At 36.2% G+C, this 24,302-nt stretch overlaps 1 protein-coding gene across 2 annotated transcripts; it reads left to right on the top strand.

Moving 5' to 3' along the window:
- The first annotated feature begins 632 nt into the window (after window positions 1-632).
- Window positions 633-22,244, top strand: LOC129278324 (exosome complex component RRP4-like). Of its 2 annotated transcripts, XR_010295869.1 has the most exons (9): window positions 706-885; window positions 8,735-8,836; window positions 9,299-9,344; window positions 15,455-15,610; window positions 16,272-16,340; window positions 17,344-17,523; window positions 19,507-19,635; window positions 20,059-21,339; window positions 21,511-22,244. XR_010295869.1 is itself a non-coding variant. In XM_064110433.1 (8 exons), exons 1-8 carry the CDS (start codon window positions 773-775, stop codon window positions 20,137-20,139), a joined length of 876 nt encoding a protein of 291 aa, XP_063966503.1. In that variant the 5' UTR covers window positions 633-772; the 3' UTR covers window positions 20,140-22,244. The 2 variants fall into 2 exon arrangements, 1 of the variants encoding a protein (XP_063966503.1); XM_064110433.1 differs by having other exon boundaries at window positions 633-885; window positions 20,059-22,244.
- The last annotated feature ends 2,058 nt before the right edge of the window (window positions 22,245-24,302 follow it).

Below are 24,302 nucleotides of genomic sequence, written 5' to 3'. Positions count from 1 at the left end.
GGGAGAGGGGCCTGGGCTGGGACCGATTTTCTATAAGAGGGGTTCTGCTTCTATATTAAGAAAAAATTGACAAGCAAAAAACAAAACAAGAAACAAAATGACTGTAAAAAAACGCTGTTTAAAATTGAAAGCACTTTGTTTAAGCCCGTCACTCTAACAACCACTGTTTAAACTTTCTAAACAAGTTTTGTTAAAAAGTTTCAACAATTAACTTGTTTTTAGAGTGACTGACAGGCTTAAAGAATTAACGTGGTTTTTTTTGTAAGAATGAAGGTGAATTTGGTCAAACCTATTGTGATTATCGCTTATTATGTGTCAATTTGGTAATAGAAGCCTAATGATATACATTATACCATACCAACTAAATTTACAGAAGTGCTGCAATAATAGTGTAGCACGACTCATATATACTGTTCTCCCCTGTTCTTTGGCCCAAAGAGACTTTGGCAAGCATTAATCAATCAAAATAGGGGGGAAATCCATTTGAAATCTTCACAGCGAGATAAAATTTACTTAAAACCTAACTGAAATTTATGGAATCGCATTGACATTTCTGTTGATTTATTTCACTTATTTTACTTGAGCATGATTGACAATAAATTTGAATAGTTTTGACTTGACATCCACACTTCAGACGAAATGACTCCTATTCGCGATTGAAAGATACCAATTTGCTGCTGTCATATTAAAATTGTCTGCATGTTCAGTTGACTAGCTCAGTTAGTTAGGCCAGTACGTTTGACCTATTTGTGCACGAAAGTTGGGAAGGAAAATGGCAATATCCATCACCGCTCCTCGTGAAAGACGAGTTTGTGATGAATTTACAGAACCTCAACGATTAGTAACACCAGGAGCAACCATTACAGCCGACACAGATTTTATGAGGTGATGAATTAATGGACCAGTAGTAGCGACGGGAACGGCCATGACGGCATTCCCGTGCCCGTGGGTGGCCGCCGCGCTGGGCCATGTGGGGGCATGGCAAAAGTCGAAGTTCCACCGCCGGCGCAGCGGCGGAGTTCAACTTCAAGAGTAGACTAGAGCCTGAATGTGGCGAATACGCGTCGTGGACTTGTCTTGCCTTGGGGAACGGGTGTTTTTGTTTTGTTTTGTTTTTATTCTCTTTTTTTAGCCAAATATTTAAAGCAAGGCAGAAGTTTGGACGTAAGACTTTGTTTCTGAACTCGCATGACCATGTTCAATCTTCAAAATGCTACCCAACATGCCCAATTTTGATAATGATTGTAAATTAGTATTTTTCATTTTTTGTCAAAACAAATTGTGATCCATTATGATTCACCATTGTCATTGATTGGAAGAAAAAAAAATAGCCAAGCCTGTTCAAAGACATAGCAACATAATCAGTGTAATTATGTGTAACTGCACATACCCGGCCCTGAATTTGTCCAACAACAGTTCATTTGAATAAAAAGAATAAACTAGGGACTAGCTTCTAACATAATCTAAGACTAAGTTCAGAAAATAATATGGTTAGGTAGGACAACGAAAAAAACAAAATGGCATTTCTACTAAAAAAGCATTACCTATTAGCATCATTGTCAAAGACATTGCTCAAAACTTACCATAAAATTTCCTACATAGTGAAAAATAAGGCTTAATAGTTAAATGCCCTATAAAATGTGTCTGGAAATGCATTTTGGCCCATCCCCATATTAGTTTAGCCTAGGCTATAAGCTGTGTGGGCTAGTGGCTGAAAATTGGCATTTTTAAGTCTTTATGCTGACCTAGACTGTTTGAGCCTCTGTGAGCTGCCATGGAAACATGTCACATTGATAGATAAACCACTTGGCTACCAGAAAATGTGAAGATGTTGCTACCAACGTTCTCGCCAGTGTAGAACACACGCGTCGCATGCGACACACGTAAATTCCACAAGCTCTATATGCGTCACGTGCAAAACGCGAGCGACACAGGCAAAAAAATAAATTAAAAAAAATTTTAAAAAATCATAAAAAGTGGGGAAAAGTCATCGGAAATAATTGTTGCATCATTCATCATCAATCCTCAAAAGTAAAGGATGTTTCAGAATCATTTCGGCAACAGACAAACTACGATGTTATTATTGATGACCGGAAAATATCCATGCGTAGAAACTGGCGCATTTCCACTTCCAGCCGGCCGGCGAGCCAGCCAGCCAAGCCTGAGCAGCCACACTAGCGTTGCCAGCGCGCCTAGCTGAGCCGGACATGCATGCTACAATGTATGTTAGAACTGAATTGTCCGCGGTGCGACCTGGGTCCGACGTAGCCTTTCATTTTTACATGATACCGTTTTCTGATAGTTTTCAAGAAATTTTTATCATAAAATGAATTGTTCCTCATAATTTTCCCGCTAATTACTTTCTAAGTAATATTCTTAACGTTCATTCTCAATTTCTCATGTCATCTGCTGTCATGTCACAAGTTACTCACAATGAGTGTTGGCTAGCTTGCTGGAAATGGGGCTTAGGGCGACACGTGTGTGCATGAATTTGTCAAAGGAGAAAAACAAGATCCCGGGCGCGGGAGCGAGATGTAAAGTTAATGTTATTTGTTTGACGGCTAATTGCTTGTTTTTAACGTTTATTTTTCATTCTTTCATCTAAAACAGACTATAATTTATTGTATTGTTTTTTACATGTGTGTACAGTTTCTTCTATTGATTAATAATCTAGTGGCGGGGGGGGGGGGGGCATGAGACCGCATGATCGACACATCGATTAGAAATATCTAAAAATAGATTTTTTAGGTATTTCTAATCGATATGTCATGCCAATGTGTATTTGGAAAATCTCTTTTTCATGTTGATATTTGACACTGGAAAAAATAAATATGTTGAATTTATTGTAGAATTAGTTTTTATTCTTAATGCATATTATAATCATCATCAATGTTATTTATAATTATGTATTGGAAGAGCTGACATTGTGTTTTATTGTAACACTAAAGGGGAAAAATGGTGTTAAATTTATGAGTTGTCAAGGTATTTATCAATTTGTAAAGACATCAAACTTCTATTTCTTATATGTATTTTATTTTGTATATGAACTGAAGTTGTCAAATAAAAACTACCATACAAAAAAAAACTCCCCCGCCCCTAGATCCTGCATCGTACAGATCAGAAATATCCCTAAGACTTTGCAACATCTTTCTAAAGGGAATTTTAATTGCAAAATGATGAAAATGGTCAAAAACACTTTTTCGAAGTCTCAATTTTCTTTAAAAAATAAACATGGTAGAAATAAACGATAAGTGATTTTGCAATTTCCAAATTTTCCCAACTGAAAACACGTTCATGATACGTAGGTTTCATTTCCAAGTGACCAATCATTAAAGGGGGAGTTCACCCTGACAAAAAGTTTATTGTACAGATAGGAGAAAAAAAAGATAAATATTGGTGAAAGTTTGAGGAAAATCCATCAAAGATTTAAAAAGTTATTAGAATATGTATTATTATTTTTTATTTGTAAAGTCGCTGATTAAAAAAAAAAATCAATGAAATGTCCATCACCACCCAAGGCAATTGCTCGCGTGGCTCATGTTTTAAAATCACTTCAGTGGCTGCCCAAATGAGTCCCAAGAGAAACGATTTTTATCTCATGTTTACCTGATTTAATGGTTCAGCAAATCTCGACAGATTATCTCAATATGTTGTCGAGTGTCTTGATGACAGACTTGGCCCAGCTTGGTCATCCAAGGTATTACGTAATGTACCTTATAAATGTCGAAGGAGGTATCACTTGCTTTGGCTGTGAGCTTCATTTTGGTTTTCGAAGAATGATTTTATATCATAAATCATGTCGTTATCACATCAAAACTCTTTACAAATATATTATGAATCATCAACAATTTTATTAAAGACTATCATTTATATCCCGGTTTATACCTCCCTATCAAGCCGAGACGCTTCACAATCTAAGTGATCTGTTTAGTGATATGTTTGTGAATTCTGTTCTATTTTATTTACATTTCCGCTGTTGTCAGAATAAATGTGTCATTTATATTTCTTAGAGAGTTCATATATAGCGAAAGGTATATAAATATATTTCAACTCGTATAGGACCTCAAAAACAATTTTAAAACATTCCCAGGTCGATCATTCATTAATCTGAGATGTTTATGACTTCTATTTTGTTTTATTTTCTTTTCCGCCGTTGTAAGAAATTTAAGAATAATGCGTGATTTATATTTCTTCTCGGAGAACGGGAGTCCGTAACGAAAGGTATATCAAATATATTTTAACTCATTAACACTTTAAAACAATGTTAAAATGTCCTGATATATCGTTCATTAATCTGACTTCTATTCTGTTTTATAATCCTTTCCACCGTTGTCAGAATAGTGCATTTCTTAGAGAGGTCATAGCGAAAGGTATATAAATTTATTTCAACTCGATCGTTAGGACCTCAAAAACAATTTTAAAACATTCCCAAATCGATCGGTCATTAATCTGAGATGTTTATGACTTCTATTTTGTTTTATTTTCTTTTCCGCCGTTGTAAGAAATTTAAGAATAATGCGTGATTTATATTTCTTCTCGGAGAACGGGAGTCCGTGACGAAAGGTATATCAAATATATTTTAACTCATTAACACCTCAAAACAATGTTAAAATGTCCTGATATATCGTTCATTAATCTGAGATGTTTGTGACTTCTATTCTGTTTTATAATCCTTCCCGCCGTTGTCAAAATAGTGCATCATTAATATTTCTTAGAGAGGTCATAGCGAAAGGTATATAAATATATTTCATTTCGTTAGGACCTCAAAAACAATTAAAAAACATTGCCAAATCGATCGTTCATTAATCTGAGATGTTTATGACTTCTATTTTGTTTTATTTTCTTTTACGCCGTTGTAAGAAATTTAAGAATAATGCGTGATTTATATTTCTTCTCGGAGAACGGGAGTCCGTAACGAAAGGTATATCAAATATATTTTAACTCATTAACACTTCAAAACAATGTTAAAATGTCCTGATATATCGTTAATTAATCTGAGATGTTTGTGACTTCTATTCTGTTTTATAATCCTTTCCACCGTTGTCAGAATAGTGCATTTCGTAGAGAGGTCATAGCGAAAGGTATATAAATTTATTTCAACTCGTTAGGACCTCAAAAACAATTAAAAAACATTGCCAAGTCGATCGTTCATTAATCTGAGATGTTTATGACTTCTATTTTGTTTTATTTTCTTTTCCGCCGTTGTAAGAAATTTACGAATAATGCGTGATTTATATTTCTTCTCGGAGAACGGGAGTCCGTGACGAAAGGTATATCAAATATATTTTAACTCATTAACACCTCAAAACAATGTTAAAATGTCCTGATATATCGTTCATTAATCTGAGATGTTTGTGACTTCTATTCTGTTTTATAATCCTTCCCGCCGTTGTCAAAATAGTGCATCATTAATATTTCTTAGAGAGGTCATAGCGAAAGGTATATAAATATATTTCATTTCGTTAGGACCTCAAAAACAATTAAAAAACATTGCCAAACCGATCGTTCATTAATCTGAGATGTTTATGACTTCTATTTTGTTTTATTTTCTTTTCCGCCGTTGTAAGAAATTTAAGAATAATGCGTGATTTATATTTCTTCTCGGAGAACGGGAGTCCGTAACGAAAGGTATATCAAATATATTTTAACTCATTAACACTTTAAAACAATGTTAAAATGTCCTGATATATCGTTAATTAATCTGAGATGTTTGTGACTTCTATTCTGTTTTATCCTTTCCACCTTTGTCAGAATAGTGCATTTCGTAGAGAGGTCATAGCGAAAGGTACATGTATATAAATTTATTTCAACTCGTTAGGACCTCAAAAACAATTTTAAAACATTCCCAAATCGATCGGTCATTAAAGGAGAATGAAACTCTTGGAGCAAGTTAGCTTTTGTGAAAGCAGAAAAATCAAAGAATAAGATCAACAAAACTTTGAGTAAAATAGGACTAGCAATAAAAGAGTTATGAGCATTTGAATGTCGAGATCACTAATGCTATGGAGATCCTCCCATTGGCAATGCGACCAAGATCTGTGATGTCACACACGTACAACTCTCCCATTTGGACACTGAAAATATACCCCAAAACATCTCTTTTTGCTCATTCTAATCATATGACAAACGATTCATCAATGATATAATGTTGTGAAACCTCTGTACTTGTCATCTCATAAAGAGAACACCTCACCTTGTGATAGACTCTATAAAAGTGAGAATATAAGTGAAATAAGTACTAAAGTAATGAGGGAGTTGTACGTGTGTGATATCACAGATCTTGGTCGCATTGCCGTTGGGAGGATCTACATGGCACTAGTGATCTCAATATTCGAATGCTCATAACTTTCTTATTATTCATTCAATCTTCCTCAAACTTTCAACAATATGTTTCTTTGATTTTTCTCTTTGATATGGATTCAGCTGGTTTCAAGGGTTTCATTCTCCTTTAATCTGAGATGTTTATGACTTCTATTTTGTTTTATTTTCTTTTCCGCCGTTGTAAGAAATTTACGAATAATGCGTGATTTATATTTCTTCTCGGAGAGCGGGAGTCCGTATACGAAAGGTATATTAAAAATATTTGAACTCATTAACACTTCAAAACAATGTTAAAATGTCCTGATATATCGTTCATTAATCTGACTTCTATTCTGTTTTATAATCCTTTCCACCGTTGTCAGAATAGCGCATTTCTTAGAGAGGTCATAGCGAAAGGTATATAAATTTATTTCAACTCGTTCGGACCTCAAAAACAATTAAAAAACATTGCCAAGTCGATCGTTCATTAATCTGAGATGTTTATGACTTCTATTTTGTTTTATTTTCTTTTCCGCCGTTGTAAGAAATTTAAGAATAATGCGTGATATATATTTCTTCTCGGAGAACTGGAGTCCATAACGAAAGGCATATGAAATATATTTTAACTCATTAACACCTCAAAACAGTTTAAAACATATCCAGAAAAAAAAAATAGACCCCTAAATTCTGAGATAAATAACAACTTAACATTCCAATATTTTCGCCGATATCAGTTTTAGGTTGGTGTCCGCCGCCGATTAAGCAGCATTACATCATCTATTGAACTTCGCGGATCGGCAATGAAACTTGACTTTGGATCGGATCAAAGCGCAGCGCATGTGAAAATCAAAACATCACGTGCAAATTTGGCCACCGCCGATTCGGCGGGTTTCCGACACGCGTAAGAAAAATCCTGGCGAGAACGCTGGTTGCTACAGTACATTCATTGACATTTCACTACATTGTGCACTCAAAATAGAGAATGAAAATTTGAGGCAAATTCACCCATTGACTTATTTGACACATGTCTACAGCACAAATCTGGTGCCATTGCCCACCATAAATATGGCATGCTGAAAATTTCATCAAAATCAGGTGTCTTTGTTATAATGTCAATGTGGAATAAGAAATTTGTAAAATTCAAATAAAATTTCTGCTTAAATGTCACAAAACAGTTCTTAATTTATGCACATTCTGATTCCTGGTCGGGATGTAAATGCGGAAATCAATGACGTCATCACCCACTCCATAATATTTCATTGTATGAAGTATTTTCATTTTCTCATTTTAGTGTTATAGATTTATTCCTTTCTGAATATGTGGAATTATCTTTGTTATAACCTATTCTATTGTGATTTGATAATGAGTCTTAAATGTAAAATCCACCAAACATTAAATTTTGTATTTAAGCAATAAGATACAAAGATAGTGCACGAGTGAGTGACATAACTGTATAGACTATAGTCTATAGCATGTATTTCAAAAGTAAGCAAAATTTCAAAATAAAATGCCATAACTTCCAGTTTTTATGAAATTTTCACTGTTAAGCTAATATGATTATACTATTTTTATTCAAATAAATTTTTGTTAGGCTGGACTTGACTTTTAAAGTTTGAGCAGGCAAGGCCATGTTTTTGTTGAATTGTCATCCTGTACATTCGTAATATTGAACATGCGCGTAAACTTAGTGAAACAATGGCATAGAGTCAAGGGAGGGGGCAGCCCCTGGGCAGAGCCTCTAAATATTTTGTTATATAGATATAGTTTTTAGAAAAATACAAAAGGATTGTTTAACAATCAGGGTATGTGACTGCCAGAAGTTATGAAGGACACGAAATCCAACATAACATGGTTGATGAAAGTTTATTTCAATCAGAGCCGTGAAAATTTGTTGGGTGAACATGTAGGCCTATAACTTTTGGCAGTCAAACGTAGACAATAAACAATAGGATTAAAGGAGACTGAAGGAAAGCCGCCTCAAAATCAAATCTATGGAAGAGTGACAAAAATAAAAATGAAAGAGTTTGTTTTAGTTGTTATGGTTGCGCTAATAGTGCAACCACAAGGGGCGCAGGATGCTGCCGAAACCAGGCAGGGGGCAGCCTCAGCGTATGCTATCCTGAAAAAGAAGTGTGTGTACTGTATTCTCAAATCAACATTAACAAGCTATTGGACACTGTAAGAGCAACCTGCAACAGAAAAAAAAAATCTGAAATACTTTTTTTCTGTTTGCTTTTCTCATAGCTCATTTTCTTACGACAGTATTCCATGCGCTCCTTTCAATATGTACCTCAAAATGAAGTTCGTTATCGCTGTACTCTTGACTACAAGAGAGGTTTGCAGATGGCAGTTTGCTGCCAATATTCTAATTTTGTCAAAGAAATTTTTCAAAAATGTTTGGTCAATATTATTTTTACTTTTTTGCACTTTATAGGGGCCATGGAACTTATATGGAAGAAGATGAACTTATAGCATCTGTGGCAGGAGTGGTAGAGACTGTAAACAAACTCATCAGTGTCCGGCCTCTCAAAACAAGGTTCGCTATTGTCTGTTTTCTTCTCTTCTTTCAGTCATATCGCTATTAGAGAAAAGGACACAGTTTTCAACAACATGAAGTTTACTATGTAGGACTTGTTTCTTAAGTAAGGTATCCCCCTAAAAAAATATAAAGTTTTCTATACGATCCACGCAATGATAATATGTCATGAATCTATTTAATAGCTAGTGATGTATATTGATTTAATTATTCAATGTTTGCTCAATCTTATTTATCTATAATTTTAAAAAGTAAATACTTTTTGATAGACATAAACTTTGGATTGTTGTAGCAGAGTTTACTATTTATGTCTACATTAATTGACTGCAATAATGTTCTTGCTTTCTGGGCTTGATTATGAATATACATGTATTAAGTCCCAATGAAAATGGTTTATGTTGTGTATTTTATCATTGGTTGTATCGTGTATTATCGTTGGCAATCTGTTATTATTTTCAACAGATACAATGGAGAAGTCGGTGATGTCATCGTTGGAAGAATACAGGAGGTGAGTATGTAATCTTTGCATTAGATTTAAAGACTTGAAATACCATAGTTGAGTTCAGTCTCACAAAATGAATGGTTCCCCTTTATTCATATTCGTATAAAGCATTATAGATTGTTGTGAAACCCTCATGCATGATATTATCCTGTGATATTCTTATAGGTTACATGACATAAGTGTTCCTGTCAAATAGGAATATTCCTATTTTGGGGAAGAGAAAATTATTTCAACCCATCGCCAATATTTGTGTTTGGTTACTTTGAAGCAACCGTATGATTGTGTAAATATTAGCCGGCATGTTCAGCCTAGGCCTTGTTGAATAAAGGTGTTCATTTTGCATCCCAATCTGATGTGGTAATTTCTTCCTTTTTATTGTCGTGGTGTCAGCGTTAGGTTCGTTCCCTGCCACATAGGAATTTTTAGGCCAAAACTGGGTCACGCATCGACAGTTTAGGACTATAGCTGTAGTGATTTTTGCAATTTGAACTGGCTGATTCATCGCTCCATCAGCGTTAGCGACACACAGGTACTAACGCTTTGATAGCCTCACGTATAGTACGATACGATGACGCAGTCAGCGGAAGCGCCCGCACAGTTGCGCCGGTTGAGTCGGTACGAGACTCCCGAATCTTTCCTAGAGTGGAAGCGTAGTTTATTGATGGATTTGCGTTCATATACTGATTTTTCGCCTTTTCTATTTGAGGGTGTTTCATGGCAAAGGAAGTCGAAGGCAAATACCTTACGGGGTTTTGTTGATGATCCCTTTGACGTTGCTGGCGGTAAGACAGCCGCTCAGAAAGTTGTGGTTTTGGAACTCATGCTGGGGCAAATTTCAGCTTCTTGCCCGATTATCGCTAGAGGTTCTATTGTAAATAAGTCCACTTCACTTGCAGACATATGGGATCTTGTTTGCATACATTTTGGTTTCGACAGACAAATACTAGCCAAAGACAATTATCAATATCATGTTAGACACACTCACAGTCTTGATTGTTGTGAAGATGAAGATAGGTTGGATGACAATGAATTGAGACATGATGAAGGACGTGAGAAAAATAATGTTAATGAGTTCAGATGTAATGAAAGAAGTGATAAAAATAAACATGAAGACAATGATAATGAGTTGAGATTCAATGAAGGATGTGATGAAAATAAACATGAAGACAATGTGAATGATAATGAGTTGAGATGTGATGATCAAGGAGGTGATGAAAATAAACATGAAGACAATGTCAATGTGTTCACATGTAATGAAAGAAGTGATACAGATGAAGACAATGATGAGTTGAGATGTGATGAAAATAAACATGAAGTCAATGATAATGAGTTGACACGTAATGAAGAAAGTGATGAAAATAAACATGAAGACAATGTCAAGGATAATGAATTGAGCTTCGAAGGTGGTATCTCCTATCGTGAAGTTGATGACATTGCTTTGCTAGAAGATGGAAGAAGTAGTCATGACGTGTTTCATTATGAGTGTAACATTGGAGTGACAGATGTAGTTGATTGGAGTAGGCCTATTCACAATAGCGATACTTCGAGGTTTGGTGTTGAGATGGATGGGTCTATATCATTCTTGGATTTAGGTTTTCTGAACCTTGTTACACAGTATGATAGTCTTGATGATTGCGCTGCCAACAACTCAGCAGTGCATGTTGCTCGTCGTAATGATCATGGGTCTCACAATGATTTGATGTGTAATCCGGGTATTCCTCCCGATGATGATTGTTCATCGGAGCCTGATTGTTTCCAAGGTCATGAACTCACTGTTGGACTGGGATGTGATCCCCCTTCACTTGATATGTTATCAGGCACTTGCACACTTGGTGCGAGTAAAGTTCAGTTGGATTTCTGCGTTGATGTTGATAGCAATGTTCGCTATGTTGGTTCATCAGAGAGAGATGAAACGTGCAAAGACTTGTCAATTATCCCTGGCAGTACTCCTGGTTTCCAGATTGTGCCAACTTCTACTTCCATCGACGGGGCTGATAGGCTCTTACGCTCTGATACACTGTTCACTCATCACTCGCCCGAACAGTGGTGCATCCACCATTCACATACAAGCGCTCGTTTTCGATTCACACATTCGAATGATAGGCTAGCCGTTCTCGATCTCGCTATCGGCCAAACTAACAATACCGTGACCTCCGTTCGGTTCGCATGTTCGAATGATAGAATAGCCGATCTTACTATCAGCCAAGCTAGCAGTACCTCCGTTGCCATGACAACACATCAACTGCGCCTGTATATGCTCAAGCCATCGTCTCGCATTCAGTTATCTCCAGATAACCCAACTCGAGCCATTGGGCCGTATGCATAAAAACAAGCAATTGCTTGTGCTAGCCTTTTGCTTGAATCGGTATGCACACAAACAAGCAATTGCTCATAAGCAAAAGCTTTTGCTTACAAGCACAGACAATTGCTTACTACTCGTAAGCAAATGCTTACCAAACAAGCAATTGCTTAAAACCGTATGCATAAAACAAACCTTTTACTTGTCTTGATAAGCAATTGCTTGCGTTTTTTCAAGCACCTCCAGACCAGCTTGAGCTCTTGCTTACTCATGGCATTCTCGTTTAAGGAATAACCTTTCATACCGTTTCAAGCTCCATATTCCAGAGGTTATGTTGTGATTTCATATCTAATCAAATTCCTGTTATTTTAGACTTTTTACGGCAATTTTTGTCCATCGATCTACACAGAAACCCCCCCTGATGCTCTGCGCTGTTTTCCCCCTATTTGCGTAATAAAAAATACTTCTGCCAGGTCGGGAACGAAGCGTCGTTGTCCTACTGTGCGATGTTCGCACAACCGTAACGATCCTTTGTCCAACACATAAGCAATTGCTTAGGCAGTGCAAGCAAAAGGTTTCAGCACAAGCAAAAGCTTGTGCATACGAATTTAAGCAATTGCTTGAACTTGCCCTTTTGCTTGACCGGCTCTTGCTTTTGCTTAAAGCATTTGCTTATAAGCAATTGCTTGTCTTTATGCATACGGCCCATTGATCCAGGTGCTGATCGGAAGTTCACCATGGACTGCTTTGAGCAAAGTACCATCCCTGATCTACATCAGGATCCACCACATTCTCTTCAGCTTGAGGATGCCCTGGTCTCCCAAGGACGCCCCCCAGATGTCCATCTTTGCCAGCATGATGTTGCTCACTCCAACTCCTTTGTGATTGATGTCATAGCAACCACTGTCCAGGATGAGGAATTCCATTGTCCCCTAGACCGGCACCATGATGTCTCCACCTACCAGCCTGCGAGGGATGACGCCTCTGATGTGATCCCTAGCCTGGGTACAGTTCTTATGGGTACCAACATCTCGGCTCCCATGGGTCGACCCCCTGACGTTCAGCGTGTTCGCGATGTCTCCACTTCATGCAGCAGTGGACCTGCCCGAGATTGTCATCACACCACCCTCAAGATGGGCCCTACTACAGGAATTTTGATGGCCTCACTACAACTCGCCTATGGACTTTCGCGATCTTGGTTCTACACGTCCGCTGCTCTCTATAGTCCTCCAGTGATTCAGAGCAGCGTCAGTTGCCCAGACATAGGCCCAGCCATAGGTCCAGACATAGGTTCAGACATAGGCTCAGCCATAGGTCCAGGCATAGGTCCAGACATAGGTCCAGACATAGGTTCAGGCATGGGTCACTATGCACCGGATGTTACCTCACTACCCTCGGCCCCACCTTACCCCTGGCCTGTCCCCTGCATCAGTGTTTTCTAGTTCGCAGCAGCAGCCAGTTATGTCACATTGCATTCTACGCCGCAATATCTGTTGAACTATTTTTCCAGCGTTAGACTGCTGTACCTTTCATTTGGACATTCACAGTTAACTGACTATATTGATGACTAATTTCTTGTCGATTTGTATTCTTTGTCTTTATATCTTTATGACAGTGTTTTTATTGTTTATGTATCATGTTTTATCAATGCCTTGACCATATGGTCAGTTCTTATCTAACAGTTACTTAATGTTACAGTATGCCTTTAGTTGTAAGCGGATGATTTAATTTTTGTACAGTTACTTCAATTGGTTGTCGTTTTTTTGTAACTATTTGTATTATTTCTTACCAATAGCCAATTTTGTACAATGTTGTACATGCAGGTTTTTTTTGGACTTCCCACTGAACAGTGAAGTTATGCTACATTTTTTATCTGAATATTAATTGTGCTACTTCCATTTGGAGGATACTACTTGTTACACCGCATGCTTATTGAATAAGGGAATTTTTATGCTTTTGTTTGATACCGACGGTATAGATTCCTTCTCTATGCTGCGATTTTTGGAAAGTAGTTAATGGTTTTGAAAATACATGTATTTGATCACTCTTTGTGATTTCGTGATGCGGTCGCCCTTTTGTGCATAATTTTGTCGTGTTTTGCAGATTTTTTTACAACTTAATTGTTGTTATTACAGTTCCAGGTTTTTATCCTTACAGTTTACAAGGAATTTTCTTGTTTTTAGGTTATTACACATTACAGGGTGATTGGTTTATTTTTAACTTAGGAAGGGAATAGTGTATGTAGTGGTTAGGTTATGATAAGTGCATGAGATTGTTCAATGTAGATGAAGAGGTTAAAGGAGACAGTTTTAGATGACCTGGTAAATTAAGGGTTTAAATTTAGGTTGCAGTTAGCTACAATGTATGTCTTATTTTTATTATGCTTTGCTAGTTATTTAGAGGTACTTTTACAAATCATCATTTTCTTTACACAAATGAAGAGAATAACTTGTGTTTGATATTCATTAGTTTAATGGTTTGTGTAAATGTCATGGTACTGTCATATGTCATTGTGAGTAAATGTTGGTTGATATTGCAATACCTTACTGATTGAAGTGTTAATATATTTTAGTCAGCTAGCTTTTGATAAATCCTTTGTCATACATGTACTCGCTTATAATTCAATAAGAAGTTGATGAGCAAAAGAGCATTGTGTGTTTAATATTGATGTCTTTAAATTTACATGATGGTTTCATTGTGTAACTGGCACTTCAAGTTGTATATCTGAGTTATAATGCATGTATGCCTTCTTGATTTTAACATGGTAAGGTTATGTAGTTCTGCTGTTTGTCATGTTTAAGGCTATACATGCAATACGTCCTTAATTGTTTATAGTTTTATATCGGATTTCTTTTGAAGTGATTTACATGATTTTGTTCAGGAATTGATTATTGATCTACAGGTTTGATCATCTCAGAATGTTGTGCTTACATTGTTTAGTGGTGCACATTGTTTTTATAGTTTACATTCCAAAGATGAAGAAGGAAGAAAGAAGAATGTATCACGCCAATATTTGTGTTTGGTTACTTTGAAGCAACCGTATGATTGTGTAAATATTAGCCGGCATGTTCAGCCTAGGCCTTGTTGAATAAAGGTGTTCATTTTGCATCCCAATCTGATGTGGTAATTTCTCCCTTTTTATTGTCGCATGTGTTCCAATATCTGTGAAAAACTTTCATGTAGTATTGAATATGAAATTCTAGAATGTTCCTATTTCTTGAAGTTTCTCAGTATTTCTCTTCCTATTTCTTAGCTGTCACGGTTTGCAGGCATGACGTCATTTTGTCATAATCCTATGAGACACAATATATGGAAGATTTTGTTTTAAAAACCTGTTGCGTCTTATTATCCTGTGATATTCTAACAGGTTGGACAGAAGAGATAGAAGATTGCCTTCTAATACTGAATTTCATTCTCTCATATCCCAATAATTTAGACAAGAGAAATAAAAGATTGTTTTTTTTACTTGCATGATATCATACCATCAAGTTCCTAGAATTAAGCAAGAGAAATAAAAAGATTAGTTTTTAAATTCTTGCACAATTACAGAGAAAAGAGAAATAAGGATTGGTTTCTTAATTTATTGCACAATATCATTCTGATGTATATTCCCAGAATTGGCATAAGAAATAAGAGATTTTTTCTTCTTGCACAATGTTATTCTGCCATCTTCCTAGCATTTAGACAAGAAAAATAAAAGGTTGTTTTCTTCACATCTTGCACATTATCATTCTGTCATATTGCCAGCATTGAGACCAGAGAAATGAGGATTGTTTCTAAAGTTCTCGCTTGATATCACTCTGACATATTTCTATAGGTCGGACAGAAGAGATGGAAAGTAGATGTCAATTCCCGTCTTAATGCCATCTTGATGCTATCTGCCGTCAACCTTCCTGGAGGAGAGCTCAGGAAGAGATCGGCTGAGGATGAACTAAAGATGCGTCAATACCTCACTGAGGGAGATCTTATTAGCGTATCCTTTGACCAGCCTCATGTTTTTCTTTTAGATAAAAGTGACCAAATACACACTATGTAGAATGAAATTTGGTACATTGCCACTTAATTTACACCCGCTGCCTTGTATTCTCAAAACAAGTTTCAATTGTAGTATGGTACAATACCAATGTTTATGTGGATTTGTGTCCATAATCACACATATCTTATCACGTTCATTACGAAAAATTGAATTGCATGTGAGCTTTTGGCAAAGGATGGTAAAAGGGAAGCACAATAATACTAGAAATCTGCATAAACCATGAATTTGTACAATTGAAATCTCTTTTGAGAATACAAGCCGCTTTGTCTACTTTCCGTTTGATTTCGTCCCACACGGTCTAATCCTAGTTCAGCTACAAACAGTTTGTCGATGAACAGTATTGTCTAATTGCCATTTAGCCTATTTACAATTTTGGCTAATTTCCAGTAAGACTTTACATACTGTACACATTTTATTCTTATATCCATATGGTCTAACAACACCACATGGTATGTATGATTACGTGAACTGTTTATAAACCAAATTTTCATTTGACAATGTGCAAAACTTATAGACATGTGAAAATATATTTCATAGATAATGTGTGATATCTTGTCAGAAAATGGAAGAATAAAACTCCTTGACAGACACCTTACAGGCTGAGGTCCAGTCTGTATTTTCAGATGGTGCCCTCTCACTGCACACAAGGAGTCTCAAGTATGGGAAGGTAAGACCCTTTTTTTTGTACTTTCTTAGTCACAGGGTTGCCACTTTTTAGAATGAAGTCTGAATGCAAACCTTTACAACATATTTTGGCTCTAGAAATTGCCATTTTCATGATTTTGGAACCTTTTAATCAATTCAATGTGGTATCCCCGTAGTCAGTTTGATGAAATTGAAAATAATAGTGGAAAATGGCGACCAGAACAACAGAGAAGTTTATGAATACAGTATGTAATTTTCCTGGGATTACCTGAGATACACTGTACATTATTAACCTGTTCGAGGTAGACCTCAAGACTTGCTAACCAATGATGGTCAGCAAGAACCCAAGTTCTCAAATACACGCTCTGCTTGCAAAATGTGCAGAAAGTTTGAGTATGTTAGAATTGGTATATAATTGCAATCTATTCATAAACCTTCATTTTTGTCCACCCCTTCCTCTTGTCTTAAAGCTTTCCCCAATCTCAATTGCTGAAAGGTTAAGTCCACCTCAAGTAAAATGTTGACTTGACTAAATAGAAAAAATCAAACAAGTGGATCATCCAACAAAATTCATCCAAATTAAATACAATATGCTGTAAAGCGATTTGAGCCGTATATGGGAAAAGTGCTATATAAAAACTGGCTATTATTATTATTACAAGATAGTTGAGTTGGGGCATTTTCAAATCTTGCTTGTTGTCACAAAAAAGTAACATCAATGGACCATGGGCCTGTTCGTAAAGACTTAAAATATTAAATACTTGCCATTATGGTGACTACAATGATGGAAACCTTGATTTTGATTGGCTGCTGAGTGCAGTTACCATGGTAGTTACCATAATGTCAAAGTTGCTATAATAGTAATTTTTTTTAAACAGGCCCCTGGTCAGCATACATGATCCCTTTTAAGCTAGATCACTTGCAGCTCTTGGGATTGTGTAAAATACCATTCGCAAGTTCAGCACGTTTAGAACAGTATTCACTTTCTAATGAACCAAACTTTTCTTCTCTTCCTATGGCTACAGCTGGGACAGGGTATCATGGTGCGAGTGTCGCCCTCTCTCATCAAGAGACGGAAAACTCACTTCCACAACCTGACCTGCGGAGCTTCCATCATCTTGGGTAACAATGGCTATGTCTGGATCAGTAGGACACCAACAGAAGAGGAGGAAGCACCAGATGGGGGCTTCATTCAAAATCTTGAAGTAAGTTGTGTCCTTCGAAGTCCTTAAAGGTCAAGTCCACCCCAGAAAAATGTTGGTTTGAATCAATAGAGAAAAATCAGGCAAGCACAATGCTGAAAATTTCATCAAAATCGGATGTAAAATAAGAAAGTTATGACATTTAAAAGTTTCGCTTATTTTTCACAAAATAGTTATATGCACAATTTAGTCACATGCAAATGAGAGAATGGATGATGTCCCTAACTCACTATTTCTTTTGTTTTTTATTGTTTGAATTATACAATATTTCAATTTTTACAGAGTTGACAATAAGGACCAATTTGACTGATCTGTAAAATGTTAAACAATGGTAATTCCACATGTTCAGGGAGAAATAAAACTTTGTTTCACAGGACAATGGGTAGAAAATTAGAATATTTCATATAATAAAATACAAAGGAAATAGTGAGTGAGTGATGTCATCAGTTTCCTCATTTGCATACCGACCGGTATGTACATGTAACTATTTTGTGAAATTAAGCAAAACTTAAAAATATCATAACTTTCTTATTTTACATCCGATTTTGATGAAATTTTCAGTGTTGTGCTTTTTTTATTTTTCTCTTTTTATTCAAATCAACTTTTTTTGGGGTGGACTTGTCCTTTAAAGATTAAGATACATTGTATGTTTTAATCCTGACATTAGAACTGATAGGAAGAGGTGGAGACTCCAGAATCTTGAAGTAAGTTGTGTCCTTTGAAGTCCTTAAAGATTAAGATACATTGCATGTTTTAATCCTGACATTAGAACTGATAGGAAGAGGTGGAGACTCCAGAATATTGAAGTAAGTTCTGTCCTTTGAAGTCCTTAAAGATTAAGATACATTGCATGTTTTAATCCTGACATTAGAACTGATAGGAAGAGGTGGAGACTCCAGAATATTGAAGTAAGTTCTGTCCTTTGAAGTCCTGAAGGATTTAGTTATCACGTTAGGATACCATCGGAACAGGAGGAGGAGGCACCAGATGGAGGCTTCATCCAGAACTTTGAAGAAAGTTCTGTCCTTTGAAGTCCTTACAGATTGAGATATGGTCTTCATCCAGAGTCTAGATGTAAGTTCTGTCCTTTGAAGTCCCTAAGGATAGAGATATGTTTTAGTCCTGACATCAGGACTTCATGGAAGGAGGAGATGGCAACAGATGGGGGCTTCATCCAGAATCTTGATCCCTGAAGATAAGGATAATTAAATGATGTTAATGCTCAGTTTTTAGACATTATGTTTAGAAGGTCATTTGTCTGTACTAGTTTTGTTCTTGCAATGACCAAAGTTTGTTAAGTTCATTATCCCTTGCGTAAGCTTTCTCAGCAGTAAACAATGTCGATTTTAAAGGACAAGTCCATCCCAACAAAAAATTAATTTGAATAAAATAAAAAGAGAAAAATCCAACAAGCACAACACTGAAAATTTCATCAAAATCAGATGTAAAATGAAAAAGTTATGACATTTTAAAGTTTTGCTTAATTTCACAAAACAGTTATATGCACATCCTGATCGGTATGCAAATGAGGAGACTGATGACATCATCCACTCACTATTTCTTTTGTATTTTATTATGTGAAATATGAAATATTCTAATTTTCTCCTCATTGTCAAGTGAAACAACAATGAATTCTTCCCCGAGCATGTGGAATTAGCGGTCTTTATTGTCAAATCTGTAAAAAATAAAATATTTTATAATTCAAACAATAAAAAACAAAAGAAAAAGTTAGTGAGGGACATCATCGACTGTCTCATTTGCATGCCACTGATATGTGCATGTCACTGTTTTGTGAAAAAATAAGCGAAACTTTAAAATATCATAACTTGTTTTACATCCGAATTTGATGAAATTTTCGGAATTATGCTAGTTTAATTTTTCTCTATTTATTCAAATCAACATTTTTCTGGGGTGGACTTGACCTTTAATTTCCAATTTCCACCAATCTTTGCAGTGTACTTTTATTGGTATGTGTTTGTCTTCCAGCCCGTCCTTGATGAGGACCGGAGGGTGTTGGCACGGTTACGGAACTGCGTCTTAGGTCTGGCTGATCACAGGATGATGTTGTATGACACCAGTGTCATCTATACCTATAATGCCTCAGAGGAATATCCAGTAAGTTCTAATGTTACGTGTAGGCTTGTGGCATGTACACAACTATATGGGTGTATGTACACATCCATTCATCAGTCATTTTATTTATTTTTTTTTTTCATATATTAAAACATCTTTATTCAGAATAACATATTCAGATAATGTACACTTTTAGTTAGATAGAGCTCAGGACTTACATTGAGAAACTCTTGCAATCTGAGACATTTGGGTTATTTCGAACAGTTTGGAATCAGTTGGCATGGGGATGAATAGTTGTGACATCACACTTCTAAGGGGTGTCTCTCTATAAAGATTTTGAAGTCTGAATACCGGTACCGTAAACATCACACTTAAATTTCAATTTTGCATGTGTTGGTAAAGTCTGCCAATAGTATGTTTTATGCTAAAGGGTCTCAGAATGTACTTTCATTCTTCATCTCTCAGGTTGCCGATCTGCTGAACCCTGACGTCATGAAAGAAGTCATACTCTTGGTACGACAGAAGCTGAGTCAAGAAGCAACGTAACAGATCCTTCAAGAACATTCCATGGCTCAGGCATGTGCTTTGATTAGATTCTCCTGGCAGAGGCCTTCTACATGTACATCGCATGGTCTGACCAGAGACTCGGTCGAACCCTGCTACCATATGATCTGTCACTAAAGTAAAACGTATAAGACATGAAAAAGTTTCCAGGGTCAGACGCAAAAATTGATAAGGTTCTCCTGGCAGAAACCATCTACATGTACATCGCATAGTCTGACCAGAGACTAGGTTTAACTCTTCTTCTGTGCGGTCTGTCACCAAGTGAATCAGATAACACATGAAAAAAAAAGGCTCCAGGGTCAGATGCAAGGATTGACAAGATTCTCCTGGCAGAATCCTGGAGAGTTTATCATGAAGTGTCTTGTCAGTGATTTTCACTGGCAAATTTGCTCTGAGCCAATCAGATTCAAGGATTTCAGTAGCTGATAACAAAAAGTCTGTGAAAATCACTAACGATCTATTTCATGAAATGCCCTAGGGTAGGTTGCATCATGATTCATTGATCGGAGACAATTCTCCTCTCTTGTGGCTAGCCACTACAAAGCGAAGTAAAGAGGAACAGGCATATCAAAGGGAGGAATGGAGAAAGTGTACATATATGTGGGCATGTGGCTGTAATTTAACTACTGGTAAACCTTCTCAAAGAAATAAGCAAGAACCAGAACCTGATCTGACCATTAGCCAGCCATTGTCTCATGTTCTTGGTGGACTCAATTTTTTTTTAAATTACATTGAATCAGATTCCAACAAAGAGCACCTGGAACAAACGTTCAGTTTTGGTGCTTCATTGAATATATTTGAGCATGATCATGATTTTAATGCAAGAAGTGGAATTAGTATATAACTCTGATATATTTTCACACCGATTGTATCAATACAATTTCATAGAATAGTATCATCGATGATGCATGTGACACTGTGCTGATTTTGGTCACAGAAACACATTTGATTTACCAGATTGTGACTTACTGGGGATGGGGGCTACCATCCCCTCGCCCCCTCCCCAAGTCAGAGAGGTGCTTGAAATAGTCCAGTACAGAACACAAATGAAAATCTGATTAACAATCAAAATTTCATGAATAATGGTGTCGTGCCATTTTCAACAGGAAATCTCAAATGGTGTCCTTGATGTCTCTGTTGCAGTACTGGTATAATTTATTGCTGCTGTGCTGATGAAACCTTGTATCTCAAAATTTAAATATTTTGATGACAGCTCAGAATAAGCTAGATTTTTAGAGTTATAACACAGGTAGCAACCTTCTTTTGCCTCAAAAGAGTTCTTGTATCAGGAGAATGTTTTCGGGCAATATGAGACTGATATTGCTATATTTTTAAAATTCAGCCTTTTCTAAGCTGTCCTCAAAATTTCTACAAGGTTGTCTTGGCCCAGCAGCGTTATATCATATAAAGGAGACTGTAGATAGGATGGTTCATTGAATATTATAATGCAAGTACTAGAGAATGAGCTATATGGTTGTCTAGGATGATCAAGTGATAGTAATATGCATGAGTGGTGATGAGATTACCACCTGTTTATAGCAACCAAGGGATAACATAGAAGGATAATGAATAACATTATGCCTTAATTGATCAGCTTATAATCTTCAAATTCCTTCTTTGCCACATTTTTATTGTTATATTTTATGTGTATTGGGAATATACAGATTGATAATCAATATTTTACAAGTTTAAAATTTATTAATTTGAATGTGAAAAGGTGACTTTAAAACTTTGGTTTCAATCACATCGTCATTTTAAGGATTTTGGTGATCATTTTCTTTTTCTTTTTTTGCGCTATTGAAGGAAAGGTACTGATGCATTAAAATTGGCCAAGTATGTTTATTACTTTTTCTCATGTGAATTTCTTTTTTACAATATTCCATATTCATACTTGCTTTGTTTTTAATTCTAAGATATCAAATTTGCTTTACTGTAGTTTTACTTGATGATAAAATCACTGTATTATTACAGTCTGCAGATAAAAAGCACTTACAAGTTGAAAACACTGGTATGAAGTGTATGATTGAGAATATTTGTGATACCAATTTGCAAATAAAATTACTGTAAAAATACACAAAAACTGCCAACTCCTTTCTCTGACCTACTTTAAATTTGTGTAGTTCTTTGTGTAAAGAAAAAAAAACCCTCTGGATTACTCAATGTATATGCCAATTTTTTTATTCCATAGTTGGTAAGTGAGTGTATGTTTGTGTGTGTTTTGTTGTTTTACTTTTGTTGCTTGGAGGAGGGTGTGTCTTAGGGAGTGCTCCAAACAAATTATATGCATCGATTGATTAGTTTTAACTTCTACAACGAAGTTTGGATAAGACGGGCTTCCATAAGTAAAGAAAAAATACCTATTAAGTTAGACCTGTCTTGTACCTCTACCATGTCAAATTTTTGCCCAAAATAAAAACAAATGCTGCAGGGGGGGGTAAGGGCAGAAATCTCTCCCCAAAGTTAGGGGGACCAGGGGCTGGAAAATTGACAAGCAAAAAAAATGAAAAAGGTTATCACCCCAAATGTCGGGTCATTTCGACCAAAATACATGTTTTATTTTTATCTTGAATGATGTATTTCTTTCCATCATAAAAGAACAAAAATAGTAGGGGGACATTTGATATTGTGTCCCCCTTACTATTTTTGGTAGGGGGATGCATCCCCCTGTCCCCTCTGGGATTTACGCCCATGGGGGGGGGGTCATCATGCTTTTTGTAACTTCTACACAACTGGAATGTTATTGAGTGCCAAATCACATTTTTTCAATCATACAAAATTCCTGTGTTGACAAGAATTTTAGTGTAATTTTGTTGAAATTGATTTGGTCTTGGCCTTTGGGAAAATTCGTTCTTACACCTGCGGAAGTTTGGGGCTTCTTATTTAACATGACAAAATGTTTATACTCAGTTGATCTACAAGTAGTTGGTTTACTTCTCACAAAGTCTAATACCACAGTTTCTATTAAAAACCCATTTGCTCTAAATAAATTCCATGATATTGATAAACATTTGGGGAGCAATTTGCAAGTCACATTTTCAAATTCAAATATAAAGTTCCACTCCCATTTTTGAGAGCAAAACTAGGAGATATTACAAAATACCATGGAAAGGGAGGAAAGTGGAATTCAAAAATGTGGTTTGAATGGGAATGAAAACCATGGACTTTTCAAATTTTCTGGCAGAGGTACGCTTCATGAAAGATTGATCCAAGGATTCCCGGTAAAGAATGCACGTGTTTGGGAAAATCCACTGGATTTGCACTTGTTATGGTTTTGACAATGGATTGATAAATTGTTCATTATTTTAATGGCATTATCAACACATGGACTAAAGCAGACCTGTATAAATGGTAATTTGCCAGAACCTGTATTGTGGAAATCTAACACATTTGTTAGACATTCCTTCTTCACATGACTCATTTGACTACTACACATGCCTTCTTCACGTTTGATTTCTTCATTTGAAGATTTTAGTTGCGTATATGCGAAATATGGCATACCTACAGTGTTTGCCATAAAATTTGAATAGTCCATGGTTATCATCTTTGCGTACTCCATCCATGAATTCTGCATCATTATACACCCACCCCCCCCCCCCCTTTCACCATGTTCCTCATTCTCTATTCTTTAAGATTTTTAATTTTCTTCCATTTTCTCTCTTTGATACTGTATAAATCTCTCTCACACGATATTTCAGTCATCATTGCAGCCCCCCCCCGTCTCTGCTTTAAATCCAAGCATCACTAATTTAAAATTAGGGCCCTTTAAAGGTATTAATGAGACAATTTCAAGGCAAAACATGGACTGAAACGCAAGATACTCTACAGTTAAGAGGGACCTATTAAAGACTGACAAAAAGGGGGTGATTCACAAAGGTCGAGCCTGACTAAATCACATTTCAATTCCCAGTTGTGAGTGGTATATAACCAATCATTGGTCACATCAAGTTCATTGTATCAGCCAATGAGATTACAAGTTAACTAACATGTGCATGTTAACACTGATAACTTTTATTCAACCTTGAGTCTGTGTAACACCCCCCCCCCTGGTCAAGTAGAAATAGTTTCAATCAAACTATCAAATGTATTTTTATGCTCATTGTCGTAGACACGTCTTTCAACCCACTTTCTTTTTAAATGATTTAAAA

Source organism: Lytechinus pictus, chromosome 15 (assembly GCF_037042905.1).
Source record: "Lytechinus pictus isolate F3 Inbred chromosome 15, Lp3.0, whole genome shotgun sequence".
NCBI lineage: Eukaryota > Metazoa > Echinodermata > Echinoidea > Temnopleuroida > Toxopneustidae > Lytechinus > Lytechinus pictus.
Note: the sequence above shows the minus strand (reverse complement) of the source record. Positions and strands in the feature narration are given on the sequence as shown.